This window comes from Falco biarmicus, chromosome 3 (assembly GCF_023638135.1).
Source record: "Falco biarmicus isolate bFalBia1 chromosome 3, bFalBia1.pri, whole genome shotgun sequence".
Classification (NCBI taxonomy): domain Eukaryota; kingdom Metazoa; phylum Chordata; class Aves; order Falconiformes; family Falconidae; genus Falco; species Falco biarmicus.
The window spans coordinates 104,809,188-104,830,451 of NC_079290.1; the positions used below are offsets into that span (position 1 = coordinate 104,809,188).

General features: G+C 57.5%; 1 protein-coding gene across 3 annotated transcripts in view; it reads left to right on the forward strand.

The window, feature by feature from the left end:
• Nucleotides 1-21,264, forward strand: part of AGRN (agrin) — a 129,085-nt gene that overhangs the window by 56,481 nt on the left and 51,340 nt on the right. For 2 of the 3 annotated variants that reach the window (XM_056332233.1, XM_056332235.1), the window contains one exon: nt 5,481-5,528. In XM_056332233.1, coding sequence (XP_056188208.1) covers nt 5,481-5,528 — 48 coding nt within the window. Of the gene's footprint in view, nt 1-1,958; nt 3,697-5,480; nt 5,529-21,264 lie in introns of those variants that run through there. The other variant, XM_056332236.1, reaches the window with a different exon arrangement.

A 21,264-nucleotide genomic window follows, 5' to 3' on the forward strand; every position in this document is an offset into this window, starting at 1 on the left:
TCCCAGCCCACGTCTCCAGCAGAGGAGCAGCGTGGCTTTGTGGTGCAGCTGTAGGGCAGCTTGTGCCAATCCCACAAGGAGACGCGGCAACCTGCTGACTCGTGGTGCCTGAGATGCCCTGCTAAAGGACCACCCAGTCTCCTCTGCATCTCCTCGCTGGAGCGGAGAGTGGGTGGATTCAGCTTTAGTGTTTGTGTCCCAGGGGCTCCAGGCGAATTGCCAAGGTGAGGGAGGGAGGGGCAGCACAGCTAGAGCAGGTCGGGACTGGGAGGGGTACATGCTGCCAGCAAGGGTTATTCTCCCATCTCAAGTTGTTGTTGTCTTTGGGAGGAGTGGGTTGTGCGAAGGCTGCTTGTCCATCCAGCTGGGCACCTCCCTGGGGGAGAGAGGAGGAGGAGACCCCCTGCAGCCAGTGTCACTGGCAGGCCAGTTGTACCAGCCTCGCATGGAGGCACAGCACCCTGCTGGTGGTGGGAGAGAAGGGGAGAGGAGAGGGGGGCCGAGCAGCCAGGCGAGGTGGTGGTGGCCGCTGGCAGTGGCTGGGAGGAAGCTGTGCTTCCCTTCCTGGCTGCAGCAGCTGCCTGGTCGGTGCCGAGCAGGGGGAGACAGGAGGAACTTAAAGCGAGCTTCTCTGCAATGAGCTTCCCAGTTTTGATCACAGCCGGGTTACCCACTGCCACGTCTCCACAGTGCTCATCTTGCCCTACAAGCACAGAACGAGTGCACAGTACTCATCTTGCCCTATGAGCATGGGATGGGTGTTTGAGGACTCCTTCCTTGCTTTGCATGATGCAGCAGGGTACAAACAGTCCCTCCGCCGTGCCTGGGGGACCGGGAGGGCCTCCTGTCCCATGGCTTGGATGGTAAACCAGACTCTGAAACTGCAGAACTGTGTATAATCAGCTCAGACTTTGTGTTCAGGTGGCTCTGTAACTGGAGGGCCTTCCTCTTGCAGGGTTTTGTTCGTAGTCTCCAGAGTTGCTTTATTCCTCTGTGGTGAGGAAGAGCTCAGCCAGTTTGCTAAGGATGATGGTGCCTTAGAAACGAGGTGGCAAGTCATGGTGCTCTGGATGCGTGGTACTGCGGGCAGGGGAACGGCTTGCTGGGAGCCGTGTGTTTTGCCAGGGGTGCTGTCTCACTAGAGACAGGTCTTCAGCCTGGAGAGGGGCTGTGGGGAGCAGGTGTGGAGTGGGGTCCCAGGGAGCCTTGGGTGCCAGGTATCGCTGCCTTTGGGAGTGCTTGGGCTGTAGCTGCTGCCCTGCCCTGCCATTCGCTCTTGCCCCGTTGCTGGACCTTCACTCAAGAAATCTGGCTTTTGGCCCTGACCTCCCTTTGGCTTTCAGCCCAGATCTCCTCTTGGCAGCTTTCCTGTCCTTGATGGCAGCATCCCACCTCAGGGAAGCAGCGACTCAAGGCTTCTGGCTTCCTGGGGGTAGGGGTACGCAGGTAGGCAAGGAAGGGAGCAGCACAGCTTGATGGTGCACGCGTGTCGCAGCACTTCACCCCTCCGTGCTCCCTGCCCCCCATCCAGCTGGTGTGCCAGCACCGGCCCGCAGCGGGTCCCGACTCAGCGGGGTCCCTGCGGTTGCAGCCCCCGTCCGGCTCCCCCGGTGTTTTGGGGTGGGGCTGCCCCCGGTCCGTGGGGTGTGCTGGGCTGTGCCTCCCACCCTCTGGAACAAATATCCTAGAAAACGGCAAGAAGGGGCTGCTCCTGCCCCTCTGCGTGGCTCTGCTGGCCCAGGGGGTCTCGGCCCCCGCGGGAAGCCCCTGGAAGGAGAGGGGGGGTTAATGCTGGGGAGCGCGTGCGGACTTTCCCCGCCTTTCAGCATCTCGAGTGGGCGAATGGGGCAGGCGGGGCGGGGAAGCGGCGGGGCGATGAGCTTCCCCCCCCCCGGGGGTGGGGTGGGGGGTGCCCGGAGCCGCCCCCCCCCGCCCTGCCTGCGCAGAGGTCCCGGGGGAGCCGGGGCAGCGCGACCCCGCCGCCTCCTGCTCTTTGTCTGCGCCGCGCCCGTTCGCCTTCGCCTCCCCTTTGTTGGCCGGCGGGGCAGGGGCTCGCCCCCCCCAGCCCCCCCCCGCTTCCCGGAGCCGAGGGGGCGGGCGGGAGCCCCGCTGCCGGCGCAGGGCGGGGGGCTGCCGGGCCCCGCGGGGCAGAGGAGCGGGCGGGGAAACTTCAGGGCGTGGGGTGGGCGCTCGGCGGCCGCGCCGGCTCCTCTCCCATCCGTGCTCCGTTGTCTCGGCGTGGGGCCGCGGGTGCTGGCACGGGGGTTCCGAGCTGCCTCGCTGGCTGCGCCCACCCACTCGCCCACCCACCCACCCACCCAGGCAAGGGTGGCCGCCGCTCCCGTCGCTATCCGAGCGTCTGTGCCGCCTCTCCATGCCGGGCTCCGCCGGGAGCTGGAACCTCTCCGGGAAGGACTGGCATGTCCCAGCGGCGTGAGGGGAGCTGCCCTGCTGCGGCGGCCGCCGTGGCGGTGACGGGGCCGGTGCCCGTGCTGGGTAGCGTTGCTCTTTGCCGGCGAGACAGCGGCTCGCCGAGCGGGGGAAGCCGGGCTGCGGCTCCTTGCTCATGGGAGGGCTGGGAGGGTGCTGGGGAGCTGGCGCCTGGCTGGGCTGAGCGGCGGCAGCGGCGGGGGAGCGCTGGGCACCGGCTGCCCCGGAGGAGAGCGGAGCGGAGCAGGGATGGATGCGCAGCGGCGGTGAAAGGAGCCTTGGCGTGGAAGAGGGAACGGCAGCCCTCAGCCGGGGCGGGGGCCGACTGAGCAGCGCTGGGCTGCTCCCGGTGCCGAGGACCTGTCCCGGAGGGGTCAGCAGCCGGTGGGCGTGGGAGTGCCTGCCCCGGAGCAGCCGCCGGAGGAGACGCCAGGACCGCCGAGGAAGCTCAGTGTTGCTGGAGCGCGGTGGTACGGAGCCTGAGCGGGGAGCTGAGCGGCTGCCGGGGTGCTGAGACCTCCCCTCCCGTCCCCGCCAAGAGGGCACGGGGGTTGCCGAGGCTGCGAGCCTGGGAGGGGTCCCATGCCCGCACCCCCTGACACCGTCTCTGTCCCAGCCCTGCACTCGGGAGCCAGCCGGTGTTGGTGCTGCGGCAGCGCCCACCGTGCCCACGCCGGTAGCAGCTTGTCCCAGTGCCGCTGGGCTTGGCCACGGAACTTGAGCGTGTAGCACTTTTGCCTGGGGTTGTTGAAGTTGCTTTCTGTGGGCTGCTGTGGATTGACACCTCCTGTGCTGGAATAGGGATTATTGCGCACCAGACTGTGCGTGTGTCCCCCTGGGGTGGGCTTGGACCAGACCCCTAGGCTGTGCCTCTGAGATGGCAGATGTGGGGACAAACTCTTGCTCCTGAAGGTGCCCCCGGCCTGCCCTGCCCTCCTGCAAGCAGAGGATGGGAACTTCTGGAAAAACTTAAGTCTTGCAGCTGCCAAAGACGACCAGGGAGGGAAGGAAGAGGGACCCATGTGAGCCTTGTGGCTACTCTGCCTTGGATGGGTCGGTGGCGGGTTGAGCTTTGGCCCGCAGCGTGACAGCTGAGCATGACGGCTTGCCAGTACCCCATGGCTCCGGGGGCCTTGGAGCGGGACCGTATGTACCAGCACAAGGTCTCCTTGGTGGTGCGGTATTTCATGATCCCATGCAACATCTGCCTCATCCTCCTGGCCACCTCGACGCTGGGATTTGCTGTGCTGCTCTTCCTCAACAACTGTAGGTGTCCCTGGGCGCGTGGGAGGAGCAGGGGAGGGAGAGGCAAGGGTTAGGTCAGCTGGCATAACGGGGCTCTGGCTGGGGACAGCCCTCCCGATGCTGCCAGCCGCCGGCTGGGCTTCGCCCTGCACCCGGGCCCTCATTGCTTGACCGCTGCCGCCTGGGGAGAAGCTGGGGAGGCAACAGCCTGTTCTGCAGCTCTGCCCCCACTTTTCCCTGAGGTGATGTTGGTCCAGAGCTGCAGAGTGAAGCTGCGAAGGCGGGCGTGCATGGGCCAGCCCCAGCTCCCCACCATGCATGATGCACTTGTGCTCTCAGCCACACCAGCACCCTCTGTGTCCCACGTTGCGTTCCCCACCTCCCAAAATACTGTGTGTCCTGATCTGCTGCTTGAGGTCTGAGGGTGAGTGATGCTTCTGAGGGGATGCAGTGCATCTGTTTGCAAGGTGGGGATCTCAGCAGGGCTGTGTGGGAGGTGAGGGGCAAACGATGGGCTCCTGTGAGTCCTGCCCTGGCCAGGGGCTGCTTCTGCTGCCTTGTTACAAGCAAACTGCTGAACTGTGGGACCCTGTCACTGTATGGGATGGGTGGGAGGTGTGTCTCCTAGGCTGCTGCAGGATCTTTGCTCTTTATATGCTCTCTTACTCTGAAGAATCAGCAGAGGGTTGGAGCAAGACAGAGGAGTTTTCCCTGTGGTTAGGCTGTTGGTTTGATCCCTGGTGTGGCTGAGTAGATCGCACACTTGGGTGTGGGTACATCCATGTATTGCCAGCTACTGTAGAGGAAGACTCCATTGTGCAGCAGTGTCTTTGACCTCCTTGATGCTGGGAAGTGCTGAACACCTGCTGTGAGAAAAACCTTTAGAGGGCAGGCAAATCCTCCAGCCTAGCTTTAGGATGCACTGTTTCCCTTGGAGTGTGTGTGGTTAGACAAAAAGCTGTGTAAAACTGTAAAACACACAAATGCATTTGAAAATCACTGGTGGGAGCAGGGCCCAGGCGATGGTAGGGGGAGAGCCTGGCCTGTAGGAAGTGATGTGCTCTTTGCTACAGCCTGGCTTTGTGACCCTGGGCACATTGCTTAATAGAGAGCAGAGCCCAGTTTGACACTGGCTTTGGGATGTTTCCCACTCAGAATGGCAGGGTCTATGGAGCCTGTGTAGAGCTCATCCCCCTGCTTTACCAGAAGTTACCCAAATGTAGAGGGCTGGATGGTGGTGAGGTTGTGCCACCTTGCTCTGGGACCTGCGGTCGTGTCCCTGGGAGCTTTCCCCTTCTGCTGCCCCAGGTTCCCCCTTTCTCCCACCTTTGCCTTCTCGCCTTGGAGACTGCAGCGTTCCCGGCTGCTGTCCTGCTCAACCCAAATGACTTGGTGGGTCCGTGCCTGGGTGGGCGCGTGTGTGAGAGGTGATAGGCAGCACGATTTGCATCGCAGCCCTGGTGAAATGGCACACGACGGGCTGAGGCAGGCCCCAGCCCTGCCAGGCAGAAGAGGGCTGCTGCCAGATCCGTAAGCCAGAGATGCTCCATTGATACAAGTAGGAGAGCTGGGGCTCGTGGCTCCTGTTCCTGCTGCTTCCTTCTTGCTGCAGGACCTCCCTGGAATTCCCTGGGAGTTGGTGCCTGCTTGTGCAGGGTATGTGTGCCAAAGGGATGAAGTGCTGGCCAAAATGCTGCTGGGGAGCTGTGGATAGAGGTGTAGAGGGAGGAGGGGTGGGGGGGCAGAGGCACAAGAGTGTGCAAAAGGGAACTGCTGATAGCCCTGTGTTTTCTGTTTCTTTGCAGACAAGCCCAATAGTTATTTTACTCAGACGCCACCGACGCCACGAGATGGTAAGTACACCGTGACTTGCTGGAGCTCGGTTTCTGTGCTCAGGATGCACTTAAGAGCAAATCACTTGAGCCTCTCGTGCTTCCGCAGCTGGTGGTGGAGCGGTGCCTCCTGACCCAGTGATCTATTTTGCAGCTGACTGGCGGCTCTCTGTGCCCGGAGCAGCACTGCATCGTGCCCTTGCCCCTGCCTGGGGGATGCAGGAGCATGGCCCTCTGGGGTGAGGAGCCAGGGCAGAGCAACTGTCCCTCTTTGCTCCCTGGGAGGCACAGCAGCCCCTTCTCTGCAGAGGGTTGCCTTGACGGCTGCAGGGAAGGGCTGGAAAAGGAGATGGGATCTTCCATGTGCTCCAGCAGTTTGCAGAGCTTTGCTGGTTCATCTGTTGAGGCTGTGGAAGGGAGGGACTGGAGAAAGGGATCTTAAAAGCAGAAGTGTTGAATCTGGTGGCTATTCTGTGTTTGTCCCTGAAGGGTCTTCTTGGATGTTGGCAAAAGGAGGAGGGAAGCAGAAGGAGGTGCAGAGGGGCGTGCTGCTCTGCAAGCACAGAGGAAAAAAAAGAAAAGAACAATAGCATGTGGCTTATGGTATGTGGCAGAGTTGCCGCTGAGGGAAAGACGGTGAGAAACAGTGTTCTGCCTCCCTTGGTCCCTCCAAGGGTGGGTTTTTTTTGTGTAGTGTCGGAGCAAGCCAGGGGAAGAGAGTTTAGGAGCTGACTAGTTTCAGCTTGTGGGGCCTGGAGCTTGAGGCTGTGTCATGCTGTGGTCTGGGCAGCCCACCACCACCCACACTGCCCTGAGAGCAGGCATAGCCAGGCAGGGAGGGATGTGGACACGGTGTCTCCCTGGGACTCTCTGCTGCCTTAGCAAGTCTTACTCTTGCTGGGAAAGGAGTGGAGTGGGTTGTACTGGCTCACAGCAGCAGGAGGTTAAATGGGCACAAAGCAGGAAGGAATCTATCCAGCACAGGTACATGGGACATGGGCTGAGCAGCTTAGGGAGAGGTGATTTTTGAGGCGAGCAGAGGTTGCTGAGATGATATTGGCTGTTTATTAAATTACTGCTTCTGCTGTGGAGCCAAAGTTGAATCATCACAGCCCATCCAGCCTTGAATCAGTCAGCCACTAACACTGTATAAATGCTACTGAAAAATCTGTTGGGCTTGTGCTCCAGCTGGCAAAAGATTTCAGCTTTATCAGCATCAAGAGCAAACTGGAAGCTGGTGTTCAGTTGGACATCAGGTATGTCCACTGCCCTGGCCAGAAAGGTTATGGGCATGTAAGTTGTGGGGGGGCTGTAATGCAGCCCTCCTTCCCTTCCCATTCTTGCTTGGGTCCCACAGGTTTCTGCTTCTGAGCTCTCCTAACAATTCCCTCCCAACCTCCAAATGTTCACCTTGCCAGTCATGAGGTGGTATGGTGCTTTCCTTGTCCTCTTCCAGAATCCTTCGTCCTTCCCTGGCAGAGCAGGTAGGACAGCACCTGAGTTTCCTATGGACTTGCATTTTCCCTGGACTTGTGGCATGCACCTATGGATTGACTCACCTATGGATTCCCTGGTGTCTGATGAGCAGTGTACTCACCAGCACCTCACACTTTTCTCTAGGCTTACTAAAACCTTCTGGTTTCACAGACCTGTAGAAACTTTGGGTTTTGAGGCCATGCTGTGAACAGTCAACAACTTCAAAAGCTGTTAGGTGCAGGCAGGCATGCATTTGCTCAGATAATGTCATAGAATCATAGAATGGTTTAAGTTGGAAGTGGTCTTAAAGATCATCTAGTTCCAACCCCCTGCCATGGGCAGGGACACCTTCCACCAGCCCTGGTGGCTCCCGGCCCCGTCCAGCCTGGCCTTGAGCCCTGCCAGGGATGGGGCACCCCCAGCTGCTCTGGGCAGCCTCTGCCAGTGCTTCACCACACCACCCTCATAGCGAAGAATTTCTTCCTAATATCCAATCTAAATCTGTCATCATAGGAGCTTTATTTTCTCTGAAAATCAGGCTTAAAATGCCCTGTTTTCTGCTGGCAGGGTGTGCAGTCACCTTCCCCAGCCTCCCTAGTTTCATGTGCACAGATAGGAACCCAGCAGAAAACAGCAGCCAATTAATAATATGTTTGTTTCTTTCTTTCATTCCTTCTCTGATGGGGGTGGGGAAGGAGGCGGGGGAGAAACGGATGCTAGATAAAATGTGATTAATCTATAATTGGACCAGAGAAAGCATCTAAAGCAAAAATAAAAACGAACGTAGGTGTAACTCCTAGCTTACGGCTCCAAAATATTAGCAGCCCAGCCCATCCAGATGACATACTCCAAAAGATCTCTGGTCCCCACAGGAGATGGAAAACTACCACCCTTGGTGGAATGCCAAATGAGGCGCCTCCTTTTGCAAGTCTAATACAGTGCAAATGCCTCAGGTCATCTCTGGGAAGTGTTCCTGGGCAGAGGGGAGCAGGGGGCATGGGGAAGAGGTCCCCTCTGGCGTAAGGGTGTTGGTCCCTGCTGCTGCTGTGCTGGAGAGACGGGCAGTGTTCATTGCCTGGGCTGGCTTGGAGACGTGGCTCTGGTCCTGTGTATAAATCCACTGACTTAGACGGGGCTATGCTGCGCTTGTGCTTGTAAACTGCTGGGATTTGGCTGGGGTTTGCTGAGCGAGGGCCATGGCTCCCCTGTCCTAGGCTTGCTGTCAGGGTGGCTTTGGTGGGACGAGGTGTTGGACGAGTCAGAATGTGTCTGACTGTCCTGGCTGGGGAGCCGCTGAACCCTTCTCCCTTCCCCTAACCAGCTGCATCGGAGAGGGATGGGCAGAGGAGGGTCTGTGCCTTGCCACGTTCCCCTCCGCAGGCGGTACCTGGTGGCATGACAGAAGTGGCAGGCGAGCACTCGGTGGGTCTCGGCAGGCAGTGAGTGCTCTGGGGTGTGTCCCAGTACGAGCCTGTGACAGTGCCAGCACCGAGCACAGCAGGGCCCCTTGATTGCTTCTTCTCCATCTGGGCTCCTTAAGGATTGTCGCCTCTTTATCTTCTGGGCTAGATCCTCATCTTCAGCAAGTCCACGTAGCTTTGCGGTGAGCAGTGGGTTGCCACCAGCTGGCAGCCTGTGCCGTGAGCCAACAGATCTCTGCCCACCGGTACCAGCTGGGGATCTGCATCATGGTGTTTCTAGCTGGAAATGCTGCTGCTGGAAGGTTTGCTGCGGTCCTGTCCCCTTCCAAACAACAGGGCCAAAGCTGGACAGAAATAATCGTCTGCCCTGGCAACGTCAGACCCCGGTTTTCATATAAAGGAATTGGCTTCCCGCACCTTGGGCATCTCTTCTGCAAAGACCCTGCATATGCAAAAGGTGCTGGAGCCATGACCACTCCTCTGGTGCTCGGCGGTGCTGGAGGTGAGGGATTTGCCAGGCAGCAGGGAGACGGCTCTAATTAGCACTGTGTGTGCTGTTTATCTCTTCCTTTCCTCCCAATACCAATTTGCACCCTAGAAAACTCTTCAGCCACACATTGATTTATAGAGTGGTCTCTGCTTCGTTTTGAAGCAAGGCCGTTAATGCTGTTAACTCAGTGCTTTCTCTCAAATCTCCCATGCTGCTGGCATTCCCGCAGCTGGGCAGCAGGTTGTTAAGCTCTATAGAGTCTTAAGGCCTGGCTCACTTAAATGCAGTGCTCCACGAAGGCTGTTGCCTTTTCCCCAGCTGAGGACTGGCCCGGGGCATCCAAGCTGGCTAATTCTTCTTTCTTGGTAGGCAGGAGCTGGGGAGTGTCTGTGTGGGGAGCTGGAAAGGGGGTGGATGTTGGCTCAGCTGCGGCCCCCCAGGGCAGGAGTGCTCTGGAGGAGGGGATGGCAGGTGTGATGCAGGGGGCAGGCAGGGTGGGCTGTGCTTTCCTGCATCCCCTGAGGGCAAATAAATGGTGGGGGAGGATTTGGAGGGTACCTCCTCCCCTCTCCTTGTTCTTGCCGCATCTGTGATGAGAGGTTTGATTTCTGTTTGTTTCTAGCATCCCTTGGTGGAGCTGTGTGTGCGGGAGGCAAGATTGCTTTTGTTGTTTGCTCTGCAGAGGGCAGGGAGAACAATAAGCCCTCAGAGAGCCCTGAAGCCAGGCTGGCCGAGAGCTGGGCTGCCTGCTCAGGTGGATCAATAGGATGAGGCACCCAGCTCCCTGCTGTCCCTCTCTTCCTGCCGCCCTCCTCCCCTGGGTGCTCCGAAGTGGCGTGGAAAGCCCCTTTGGCTGGGGTGCCTGGGAGCAAGGTCCAGGTGGAGCACGGTGGCACAGCAGACAGCTCTGGAGCTGAGAGCAGCAAGAGGGACACAAAGCTGTGTGGAGCTTGTGTGGGAGGAGAGCAGGGCTCTGCCTTCCTGGTGGCGGTGCTGGCTCTGGCCATGCCTGCGCGCACGCTCTGCTCCCGTTCCTGGTGCGGGCAAGCCCCCCCAGTGTGATCAGCAGCAAGGGGCAGATAGCGTAGCAGTGCAGGGTAAGCGGCAGCCGTGTCCTCTGCCGGTGCTGCTCTCCCTGCCGTGCTAGGGAGAAAGAAGCCCTCTTGGAGCCACACAGGCTCGGGCAGCCTCTTTGGCCTCTCTTGCTATCACCAGCTCTGTGGTCTGGCACATTGGGGTTCCTTCCTGGATCAAGCACAGGAGTGCACCCTAATCTCAGAGCTACATCTTGCTTCAGCATGGCTTGAGCATTGAGCGAGCATCCCTCATGGACAGGGAGAGTTGTGGTAGCTCGCCAGGGTGGTGGGAGCCAGGCCTTTCGCTGTTACCCGTGTGTTAATGGCACCAACCAGCTGTGGGTCCTGTCTGCAGGGTTTGGAAGCATCCGAGAAGGCTGAGAGGGCTGGACACCCGTTTCATTTTGGCAAGTGTGGATAGAGTGATGCTGGCCCAACCTGTCACACAGGCCAAGGGAGCAGCTCTAAACGGTTATTTGTGGATGCATAAAATCAGCAGTGACACATGAGGACATCTGAGAAAATGAATACTGGAAAAATGCTTTCTTGTGCCTGGCAGCCCCATAAATACAGGGTTTGCAGAACAGGTCCAGGCATGGGGTTAAGCAAAGAAAATGCTGGTGCAGGTGGCTTTTCAAGTCTGCACAGGAAATCGGTTAGTGGATTATTCCTACAGTGCTCTCGTTCCTGGGCATTGTCTTTCACCTGGCTGCTGGATGCCCTCTCTTTGGCACCCTGTTACAGCTTTGCCTCATCAGGTCTAGCTCCCTTTCCCCTCCAGCGGCTCCCTCTTCAACTAGTGTCCCCTCTGCCATGGAGAGACAGCCGCCGGCAGCACTGTGAGGACCAGTTCCCAGCATCCCTGCTGGTGGCTGTATCTGCCTTCATGGGCTGTGAACAGTGCCATGTGTTATGGAGCATCTGATCCATGCCGGGGGCATGTTAGGAAATGCTCCTCGCCTGTAGGTAGAATCACAGAATCATTTAGGTTGGAAAAGACCTTTAGGATCATCGAGTCCAACCGTGAACCCAGGACTGCTAAAGATGACTTGATGAGTTTGGGCAGAGCGTTACCATGGCTGTGCTGAGGCAGCAGGAGAAACCTGGAGGGTGCGTGTGTCTTGCCACCCTGCAAAAGTGACCATTCTGCTAGGGACAGCCAACTGGTGTTGGGAACTGGAGTTTCGCGACGTCCCTGCTCTTTTCCAGCGCTGTGTCTGCATGTGCTGGCAGCTGAGGAGGTGATGCCTGGGCATGGGGAGGGCAGTGCGTGGGGAGAGGCTTTAGCTGGCTGCGCAGGGCAGTGGTGCTTGTGGGCACAGAGCGCTGCAGCCACGTATCAGAGGTCCTGGTCTTGCTCCTCCTGTTTGATACTTCATCAGGAAAAGATGCTCCTTCCTTTTATTCGATTTTTAATTAGCATCCCATAATTCTGGTGAGCAGCTTCCTCTGGCCAGTAACCTATTGGCACAGATGTAGGGAGGGGGAAATAATTGTGGTGCTTACCTCCGGTCGCCTGCTTTGCCTAGTTCTGCATGCTGCCCGCAGCCTACCTGCAGCCCTGAAGGTAAATCCTGCGGTGCGGCGGTGAGAAGGCTGGGGCTGGTTCGTGCCTCAGGAGATGTCCATGCTGTCCGTAACCTCCTCCCACTGCCAAATTCATGCTGAGCCCTTCCTTCTCCAGTCTCTGTTGGAGAAAATACTGGGAGGCAGCCCTGGGCTTTTCGTTTCTCAAAGGAGCCAGGTTGCTTTCTGGGCAGCTCTGCGCCTGCTCAGGGGGACGGGGAGGGGACACCTAGCCACCCTGGGAAGAAAGCCATACAAATATAACTTAAAATAAAGCACAAGCTCTTCGATTTTGTTCCTTTTGTGCGTGGCAGTACTGGAACACCCTGCTGGCTTTGGCTGCTAATCCCAGCCTATTTCTCTTTTGACACAGGCCAATATAAGACTTGGATGCTGCAAAATGAATTCATAGCACAGTCTTCGTGGCTGGGCTGAATCTCACTAGAACAGGAAGGTGCTGCAGATCTGTCTTTTTTTGTCTGCCCATAGATGCATTTTGCAGCCCCCAGTCTTTTCTGACCACCCCACGCTCTCTTCTTTTCACACCCGTGCTTTTCCCGTCCCCAGCCCTCTCCTACGCATGCGGTTTGAAATGCTGGGAGCTGAGTTGCAGCAGCCAGAGCAGGGAAAATGATCCGCTCCAGCAGTATTCCATCTCGCTACAGCCTTGGGCTGTGGTGTCCACCCATGTCAGCTCCCCACCTGGCAAACGCTGTCAAACAGTGGGGCTGATGTTAAGCCTTGCTGGTGCTCCTCTGGGTCAAGAAGTGGAACAAGTGTGTGTGGGGAAGGGGTGCCCCTCTGTTTGGGGCACGGGCTGCCCCAGGGCCGTGGCAGCTCGGTGCAGATGCTCCGGTAGCAGGAGCAGTGGGCAGTTGTTTCTGCACCTCTGGCTGTGTCAGCTGAGGCTGGTGTGGCTGAGTGAGAAGGGACTTGGAGTGTTGGAGCGTGGCGGGCGGGGAGTCTTGTCACACATCACGGAACAGAAAAAAATCACTCTCTCTGTGCAAGGTGAAATTTTTGTACCAGGCTTCTCAGCAGCTGCTCACTTTTAATTACACAGTGCCTATTCCTCCTCTAAGACTTCGTTGCAGCGCAGACTGAAGTGCTGACCTCCTGCACTGCCGCTATGGCACTTGCACCCACTGCCTTGGGCGTGGGGGTGTCCCAGGGTGCTCTTCTGTTTGCTCCAGGATCTTGAGCAATTCATGCTCTCCGTCCCCTGCCTGGCCCAGGGGTCCCACAGTGAAGCCACCGTGGTTACATCTTTGGCTTCCCCTTCCTTTTTTCTTGCTCATGGTCACACCCTATGGCAGTGAGGCAGCGGCTGGGGAGCCAGGACTGGGCTCTGCTTGTGCAGCTTCACCCCCATGCCATCGCCCCAGGGCCCAGCCCGGCTTTCTTGCCCGCTGCTGCAGTGGGAGTGGCTGTTATCCTGCCTGGGTTTTGCACCCTGAGCATCACAGCAAAGTGTGCTTCAGCCGAACCAGCTCAGGCTGCTTCGGGGTTGCTCTGGAGAGAGGAGAGATGCTAAACATAGCTCTTCAAAAGCTGAGTGGTAGATAAGGTAGCAGCAATTATTAGACACCACTTTTGATCTCTTGAGAGCATTTTCTTCTCCATTTACAGTGAGGTTTGAGCGTTCTCTTGGGGATCAATTTATGCACTTTCATGATATGTGGCTTAAGTGTTAGAGGAAGAGTAGATGGGAGATCTGCTAGGGTGTTCCCGTTTTGACCTGTGTTGGGTCCTTGCTAAGGTTGCAGACCCCCAAGCTTGCCTCGCTCTCCCCACTTCCCTGCCTCACATCTCCCAGGACTATCCTTCCAGCGTATAGTCTCAGAGCATTGTGACAAAGAAACAGAGTTTTGTCTTGCTTTGTCTTCTCTTCCCCTTGGTCGTGTCACGCTGAAGTCAGTGTGTGATACCTTTCAGAGAGAGCTAGTGCATCACTACCAGCTCCTGAGTTAACCCACTGCAAATACTGCCTGGTGCTGTGCTGTGGCAGAGGATTTCTGGCCAAGTGAAGGTGTTTTTTGTAAGAACGTGCCCTGAGGTCACAGTGACACAAACAGTCTTGCTGTTTCAGTGGCAGGTGTTTGCTGAGGACTGGAGTGGCTGTAGCTGTGCAGCCACACGCGCTGCAGGTATGCTGGGTAGTGCTCGGCCAAGGCAGGCGTCCCAAGCATCTTCTGCTAGAAGTGGGGATCCAGCTCCTCCGGGATGAGGCTGTGGGGCCGGGGCAGTACGGGAGTCTGTCTGTGCTGCATGAACAGGTGCTCTGCCTGCCAGGGTGACCAAGGCCGAGTGCCTCCTCTCCTGGATGTGGCACTTGGTGCAGAGCTGCTGCCAAAGGTGGCGGGGTGGGCAGCCCTCTGCCCTGCAGCAAAGGGGCAGCCTGGGGTGGGCTCGTGTGTGGTGGGATACAGCGTGCAGCTGAGGGGAGGCCAGGTCAGTCCAGACCCTGTGGCTTAGGGATGCAGTCGCTGCGCTGAATGCTTCCTATGAAGCGCAGAGGGAGAGCGATGGACAGCAGGAGGTGTGGAGCTGGCTGAGACCCCCATGGCAGGAGCAAGCTCCTGGCAAAGCGCTCGAGCGGAGCTTGCAGAGTGCCGGGCAGCCTGGGGCCTGGGAAAGGCGGTGAAGGGCGCTGTGCGGGCGCTGCCAGCCCTGCAGCTGAGGGCGGCCTTTGGACCTGCTGCGGCTGGGGAGGAGCCGTCTTTCCTTCCAGGCATCCAGAGGCTGCTGCAGCCCTCCTTGCCTTGCTGAGCTAATCTGCCTGATTTGTAAACATTCTGTTTTGCACAGCCTGGCCTCTGCAGGCAGGTGGGAGCAGGTTAAAACAATCCAATTTTTGCCTTTCCCTTGCCTCCCTCCTTCTTGTGGGCTACAGAGGGGCTGCCATCCCACCTGGGTGCGCTCTGTGTGTGTGTTGAGCTTTGGGTGTTCTGCTGCGGCGTGGCTCCTCGGGGCAGATTCCTGCTCTTGGCAGCTTGCTCTGTGGTGAGGCTGGGGGGGGTCTGTGTGCACTGGGGTGTGCAGGCAGGGCAGGGGGAGCCTGCTGCTGAGGCTGGCTCCTTCCTCGCATCCCTTGTGGAGCACGTTTCCAAACCGCTCCTCTCTCTGATGGAGGCTGATGAATTCTTCCAGTGATTAGGAGCCGTGACAGTCTGCTCAGAGCTGCTCTCACAGGGGGTTTGTGACAGATTAATGAGTCTTTTAAGATGATGTTTGATTTGCAAGAGTGACTTTGATGTTTTAGACCCAAGAACAAGATGCTTTCAACACCTCCCTGCTCCACCCTGCCCAGCGCACCCCGGGTACTGCCTTCGCCTTGCTCACTGCCATCTCTCTGCCTCCAGCATGTGATTTTGCTTTTAGATCTTCCAAATGATCAACTTTTTTTCCTTGCTGCCCACCCCTCCTGAACCCCAGTTATAGATGGTGTACTCGGCTCTCCTCCTGCTCCTCCTTTGTCCACAGTGACCAGTGCTGCCCAAATTGCTGGTGTCAGCCCTGCGAGGTGCCAGGCTGCCTTTCCTGGGGGCACAGGGGCTGCAGTGCTGACTGCTCTGCCACTGCTGCTCGCACGTTAGATTTCATTTTTTTATTTCTATTTATTTATTTATTTATTTATTATTTCACTTTTAAAAAGTGAAGAGTTTTTTTCAGGCAGCTGGGCTGTATAAAAGGTTGTGGCTGGTGATGGCCATGTTTCTGGGCTTCCCCTCGCTGTCTCCCCAAGGGACACGGTGGCATGGATTGTGTTTGGGGGTGCTGAACTACCACACCGTGGTCTCACGAGAAGATGCCTGGTTTCCCAGAGATCTCTGTCACACATAGAGCTGTGCAAGAAAGATCCTTGGAGAGCTGAGAGCACCACAGAGGCTTCCAAACTGGGTAGTGGATGCCTACTATTCTCTCAGCTTCTTAAGGACCTTCCATCCTTAGAACGTGTTGGCTTGAAAACTTTTAAAGTGGTTTGGGGGCTTTTTCTGGAGAAGTTCTTGTGGCTTTGTGGACCACAGATTTGCAGCTGCAGTGTAGCTGACCTCCGCAGCTAAACTGTGGAAATACAGATGTGCCCAATCCTGACGAGCGAGGAGGGGTGCTGCCTTCCCCATCCCCTTTGGTCCTGGAGGGCTGTACGCGGAGGTGCTGGCAGTGCCTTTAGCCCCTGGCCTGCTGCTGCTTGGTGAGGCTGACTGCAGCTTTCCAGACCCACGCTGGTGCCGTTGCGTGAAGTCCCACGTTGTTGGCAGGGATGGGGTGTGAAGTGGGTGATGATGGGCAGAACTGGGGCTCGAGGACTTGGTGCTGGTGTGTCCCTGCAGCTGCCCTGGCTGCGCTGGGGGGTAGGGGCTCTAAGCAAAAGTGCCCGGGTTAAGCGGTGTGGTGTTATTGACACACGGTTTGTGCTCCTTTCCCAGGAGAGCCAGTGCCCATCTCAGCGTGGCCTGGGGGTGCCGGGTGGCCTTTAGCCAGGGCTGTGGGGTGGGCACCCTGGCTCTGCTGCCGGTGCCTGCCTGCGGCTCTCCTGGCCCTGCAGCCGAGGCCTCCGAGCAGGGCAGGCGGCTCCTGCTCCCTCACCGAGCCAGCCCTGGCTGATGCAATTAATATTGATGGCAGGGAGGGTGGGCCTGGGAAGAGGAGTAAATGTGCACAGGCGAGAGTCTGGGCTGGAGCGCCAGCCTCACCGATCTCCATGGCAACGGGCATCTCGCGCTCATGCAGAATTAATGCTGGCCTTCGCCATCCTGACACGCACACCGCGCCGTCCCTGGGGCCTCGCGTTTCCCTCTGCTCTTTTGGCACAGGGAAGCCCCCAAAGCGGCTCTGCCCTGCTCATGGTGCACCAGCGCTGTCCTGGCGTAGAGCAGGCCTGCTCAGGCTGTCCTGGTGGATCCCTGCCCCTTCTCCGGCAGGGGGGCTCAGCCTCGGCACCCGGGATTTACTGTGCAGGCACCCTCACCCCGTGCTGTCAGGCGTGCCGGCTGCGGCTCTGCTTGTGCTGCTTGTCTCATGGCAGAGGAGCTGTGGATGGCAGCTCCCCCAGTAGCCCACTGGGCTCCAAGGGTGCTGTCTGGTGCTTCAAGTGGCTTCTTGCTGGCTCCACGAGGGTGGCTTTGCCTCTCTAGTGTAGGTATTTAACAAGAATTGGGACAGGACAAGTCACTAGTGACACACACCCACACACACCCAGGGGCTGAGTGGGGAACGGTGGTAGGTGGGACGCAGAGGTGCACATCAGCTCAGTGCCCATCAGTGTGTGCGTTAGGGGTTAAATGATGTATTGGAGCATCACAGGTTGTTCCCTCAGCTGCCCAGCCTAGCCAGGTCAGGGCTGCTCTCCACTCTGTATTCCCCAGTCCAGTCTACTTTAAACAGCTTTTGCAGGGGAGCACCCACCACTTCCCAGAGAGTGTTTTTAATCCAGTAGCATTAGATTAAAAGGCAGCCACCTTGCACGTTTGGCACGGACATCCTCATTCTTCAGTTTCAGGCTCTTCCTGCAAACAAGAACGCCCAGTGCCAGCGGTTCAGCTCCCAGCAGGTCCCCAGAGGCACCGGTTGCCCTGACCTTCCTGGGTGTTCTGCAGGGAAGTGTCTCGTCTCCTGTCTGCAGCCCTTGCTGCAGGGACTCATGGCTGTGTCTGTCCGGAGCACACTGCGTGGCTTCGTGCGTTGTTAGCCTTTCCTCTCTCCTACCCCTTCCCTGTCACTGGAGACACTTTAAGCCATGAAACCAGGTACACCCATCCCCCCTCTCATCTCCCACCCACGAGCTGTTAATCGAGTTTCTGGCTGTGCTTTTCTGATTGTTTTTCTCGGCCCGTTTGGAGAAGGGATGGACTCCCCTGGGATCTGGAGCGGGTCCAGGCTGGCAGACGCACGTTCTGCCTCCAGCAGGCAGGCTTGGCTGGGGAGGGGGGAGCTGCCAGGAATCGCCTGCGCGTTTTCCCGGCGTCCCCCTCTTCTGTGGGTGCTCAGGCCCCCCAACCCCTCCTCCTCCTCCTCCTCCTCCTTCTTCTCCCTTGGCAATATTCTTGCTGAGGAGGAAGCTTCGGTCCTGGCGGGGAGGAGCCGTGAGCCCACCCCAGCCCCTCTGGGTGCTGCTCTCGGTGGCCGGGGCGCGTGGGCAGGCAGGCGACGCTGCAGAGGGCCTGGCAGGGTGCAATAAGCAGTCGACAAGCTGCTCCAGTAGCATTTTTTTCTTTTCTGTACAGTGGAAAAGAGCAATTTTGACATTACATTTATGATTATTGTTATTAAGCTGGAGAAACATTTTCACGTGAATGTTTGGGGCTTATTAGGTAGAGCTCTTCACCTCAAGATCTCAAAGCACTTGACGAAGCCAGCTTGTTATTAATCCCTACTACTTATATTGAGCTACTTAGCTACTGACACTGGGGGTTTGGTGATTATTGTTATCTGTATTTTTTGTAAACGGGAGAACCAAGGTGCAGAACTGGGTGGGGGGGCTGAAGCTGGAAGCTCTGAAGCTGGAAGCAGAAGCTGGTCCCCATCCTCCCTGCCTGCAGCTGGCTGCTCTTTCCCTGCTGCTTGTCCTCACTGCTCTGGTCCAGGAGGCTCGGAAGAAGGCCGGTATGGATTGAGAAGCTGGCCTAAGAGCGCTACGTGGAGCACTTGGTGCAAATGGTGGCATGGCCACAACTGGCAGCTGAGAGAGAAGAGGAGGGTGCTGGCTCCAGGCTGGGGTGTGCAACTTGAAGCCTTGGCTGCTGCTGTTTTTAGGGTGCAGGGGACTGAAGGAGTGTACAGGGCAAGGCGCTGAGGGTGTGCGTGGGTATGGAGACAAGGGGTTGCTGAGGCACAGGGCAAGCCTTCTGCATACGTGTATTGTTACGGGTGCTCACTTGGTGGAATAGTCTCGCCAGCTCCTGCCTGGGAGCGCTCTGGGACAGGCCAGTACATGTGTGTGTGCTGTGCAGCATCTTCATTTTTCCCATTCTCTTGGGCCCAGCTGAAGTGGAGCCTTAACTTCAACAGCAGTCTTCTCCCAGTCTTCTCCCAAGCTGCCTGCAGCCTTGCACCAACTCCTGCAGCTCTCTGCAGAGCAGAGCCACATGCAGCTCATAGCCATTCTCGTGGTGGCTCTGGCCCTCCCTGCTGGGCACAGTGGAGCTGCCCTATTCTCAGCTGTCCTTACAGCCGTTTTGGGCATCTGTGGGCGCTGTTGGATGTGAGGAGGTGGAGCTGGTGCCATCTGCCCTGGCAGCTACTCGTGGAGTACCAGCCACCTGTGCCTGCACAGCCTGCCCAAGAAGATGCTGAGCTGAACCTTGGCAGGGGCTTCCCTGGTAATGAAGCATCCCACTCCCTCCCTGGTGCTAATTAGGGGGCTGCCTGAGAAAGTGTCATGGATGGGATGGGAGGTTTGGATCTGAACCGGTGTCGTTACACCTGGTGCAATGGGTAGTCGTTCTTTCTGCAGGAGCAGCTTGGTTCTGATGAATGCCAGCAGCTCTTGGCCCGGACCGCAGTGAGAAGGACTCTGCAACCCTGACTCTTGCTCTTCCCACCCCAATTTCAGCTGCCAGCATGGATAGGCTTCCAGAAGCTCCTCTCAGCTTGTTATCTCTCTCCTTTCCCTTTTTCTTCACTCGTGGTTTATTGGTACCTGCCTTTCCATGTGTTGGTCTGGAGAAGCACCGGCAGGCTGGGGAAGGTGTTTCCATAGGTGACTGTCACTTGGTGGCTGTGCGTGGCTGGTGCCCCTGCCCTGCTGCCTTTTGGGAAGAGCCATCCCTCCTTGCCCCCCAGTATTTTCTGCAAACACCCCACACTGTGAGCCCCCCCACCCCACCCCAGGCCAGCCACATCTGCCCTGTAGGCAGTTGTGTGGTTTAAGGGGCACCACAGTGGCACCCAGGTTCACTCCACCATCTGCCCATCTCTGGAGGGGCAGGAGGCAGCTGGCAGGCAGGCAGAGGCCACCCCTGCTCCAGCTGTTGTGGGATGGGAGCTGCCCAGCACGGTCCTGTTGCCTGTTGGAGAATGCAACTGCATGTTCTCCAGGCTGAGGCACTGCTCTGACCTTCTTCCCCTCTGGGCTGTTCAGAGGAGAGGCCAGAGCACTTTGCTGTGCCCCTCACCTTCCCCAATTAGCCAGAGGCCAGGAAACCCTCATTAGCATCCCTTTGTGCTCTTTACCTTGAACCAGGCAGTCACTGCAGGAGTGATTCGGTCAGAGCATGGTGTACCTGAGCTGGAGCCGAGGCTCTGAACCCAGTCAGGTCTTTCCCCTATCCCTGATCTCTTCTAAAAGCCTTTCTTGCTTTTGCAGGCTCGGTCTGGGGCTGCTGAGACGGCTGTGTCCGCCCATGGAGTCGTGCTGACTCAGTTGTGGCGGGAAGCACAGTGCCATGAATTATTTGTAGCAACACCTTTTGCTTTTCTCCTCCTCTACAGGAGGTGCACATTTTTATTATTATTGTTGTTGTTATTGTTATTTATTATCCTGGTTTTGCTCCAGTGCTGCTAAGAGACACGGAGAGGCTTGGCTGGTATTCAGCATGGTTACAATAAGCCCAAGCCCTCCCTTTTGTTCTGTACAGCTTGCTCGAGTGTTGTATGGATACCTCACTTTAGCTGTTTCTCTCCCTCGTCTTCGGTGGCTCAGGAGGTTTGGGAAAGGTCAGCTCCTAGCTATAGCTTTTTTCTGCTCCAGATAAGTGCTGCTCTCATTGTTTGCCAAATGCCTTGCTGTGCCTCATCTCTGCAGCACTAGGATGATTTAACCAGAGCCGTGGTTTGCTTTAGATATAGTCTGCTCTCTGACCTTGCTGCACAGCCTTGCCATGTACTTTGTAGGCAGTTTTGGAGCACAGTCTTGAACAGGCTCTGAGAGATCCCATCTCCCCTCTGCAAGCGGGGAACAGCACAAAAGGCTGCAGCCCCCACCATCTCGAGCAGGGGCTCCATCTGTTGCAAGCTCATGCTGACTCTGGTTTGCCGCTGCCTTCCAGCGTCCACCCTGCAGAGATGCCTGTCCTAGCTGGCTCAGAAGCCTCCCGCTGCAGCGTTGCTGTGGATAAGGCAGGTTTCGGGCTTGATTTTGACAGAACGCTGCCCTGGTATGTCTGTTGAGTGATGCAGAAGGCACACTGGTAGGAAGATGTGTGGTCGCTGTGCTGGTGATGTTGTGCAGGTGTCACTGGAGGGGCAGCAGGCAGGCAGAGCCCTGGTCCCTTCATGCGCCCCTGGTCTCTGGGGCTTGTTCCAGGCAGGTGGGCAGCCAGATCATTGCCTGGCTGTGCTGGCGAGCACCAGCTCTGCGCTCCTGGCTGCCCCATCTCATCTCAAGCTTCATGCTTGTCTCATCTCTTTGTTGTATCGTGGCCTGATGCCCAGCAGAGCAGGGCCCGGCCCCTGGGCACCTGAAGTAGCAGCAGTGCTGGGAACAGTGGTCTGCAGCCCCTCACTTGTGGGGTGCTTTGGATAGCACGGTCTTCACCAGTGCTGTCAGGAATCAAATTTAAGAGGTCTTTGTACTTCTGTATGCTTTATGTGCTGCATGGAGTTTGTTCAGGCTGTCACATAGAAGTGTTAGGACAGGAGTGCCTCACTTATTGCTGCCTTCTGTCCACACCCAGCAAAGCAGCTCTGCATGGGGATTGGGATGTGGAGGGCTAGTCAGTGCCAAGTACCCTGGAACTGGGCTGGTTGGCTCTTCTTTTTGCTTCTAACTTCCCAGATTTTATTCC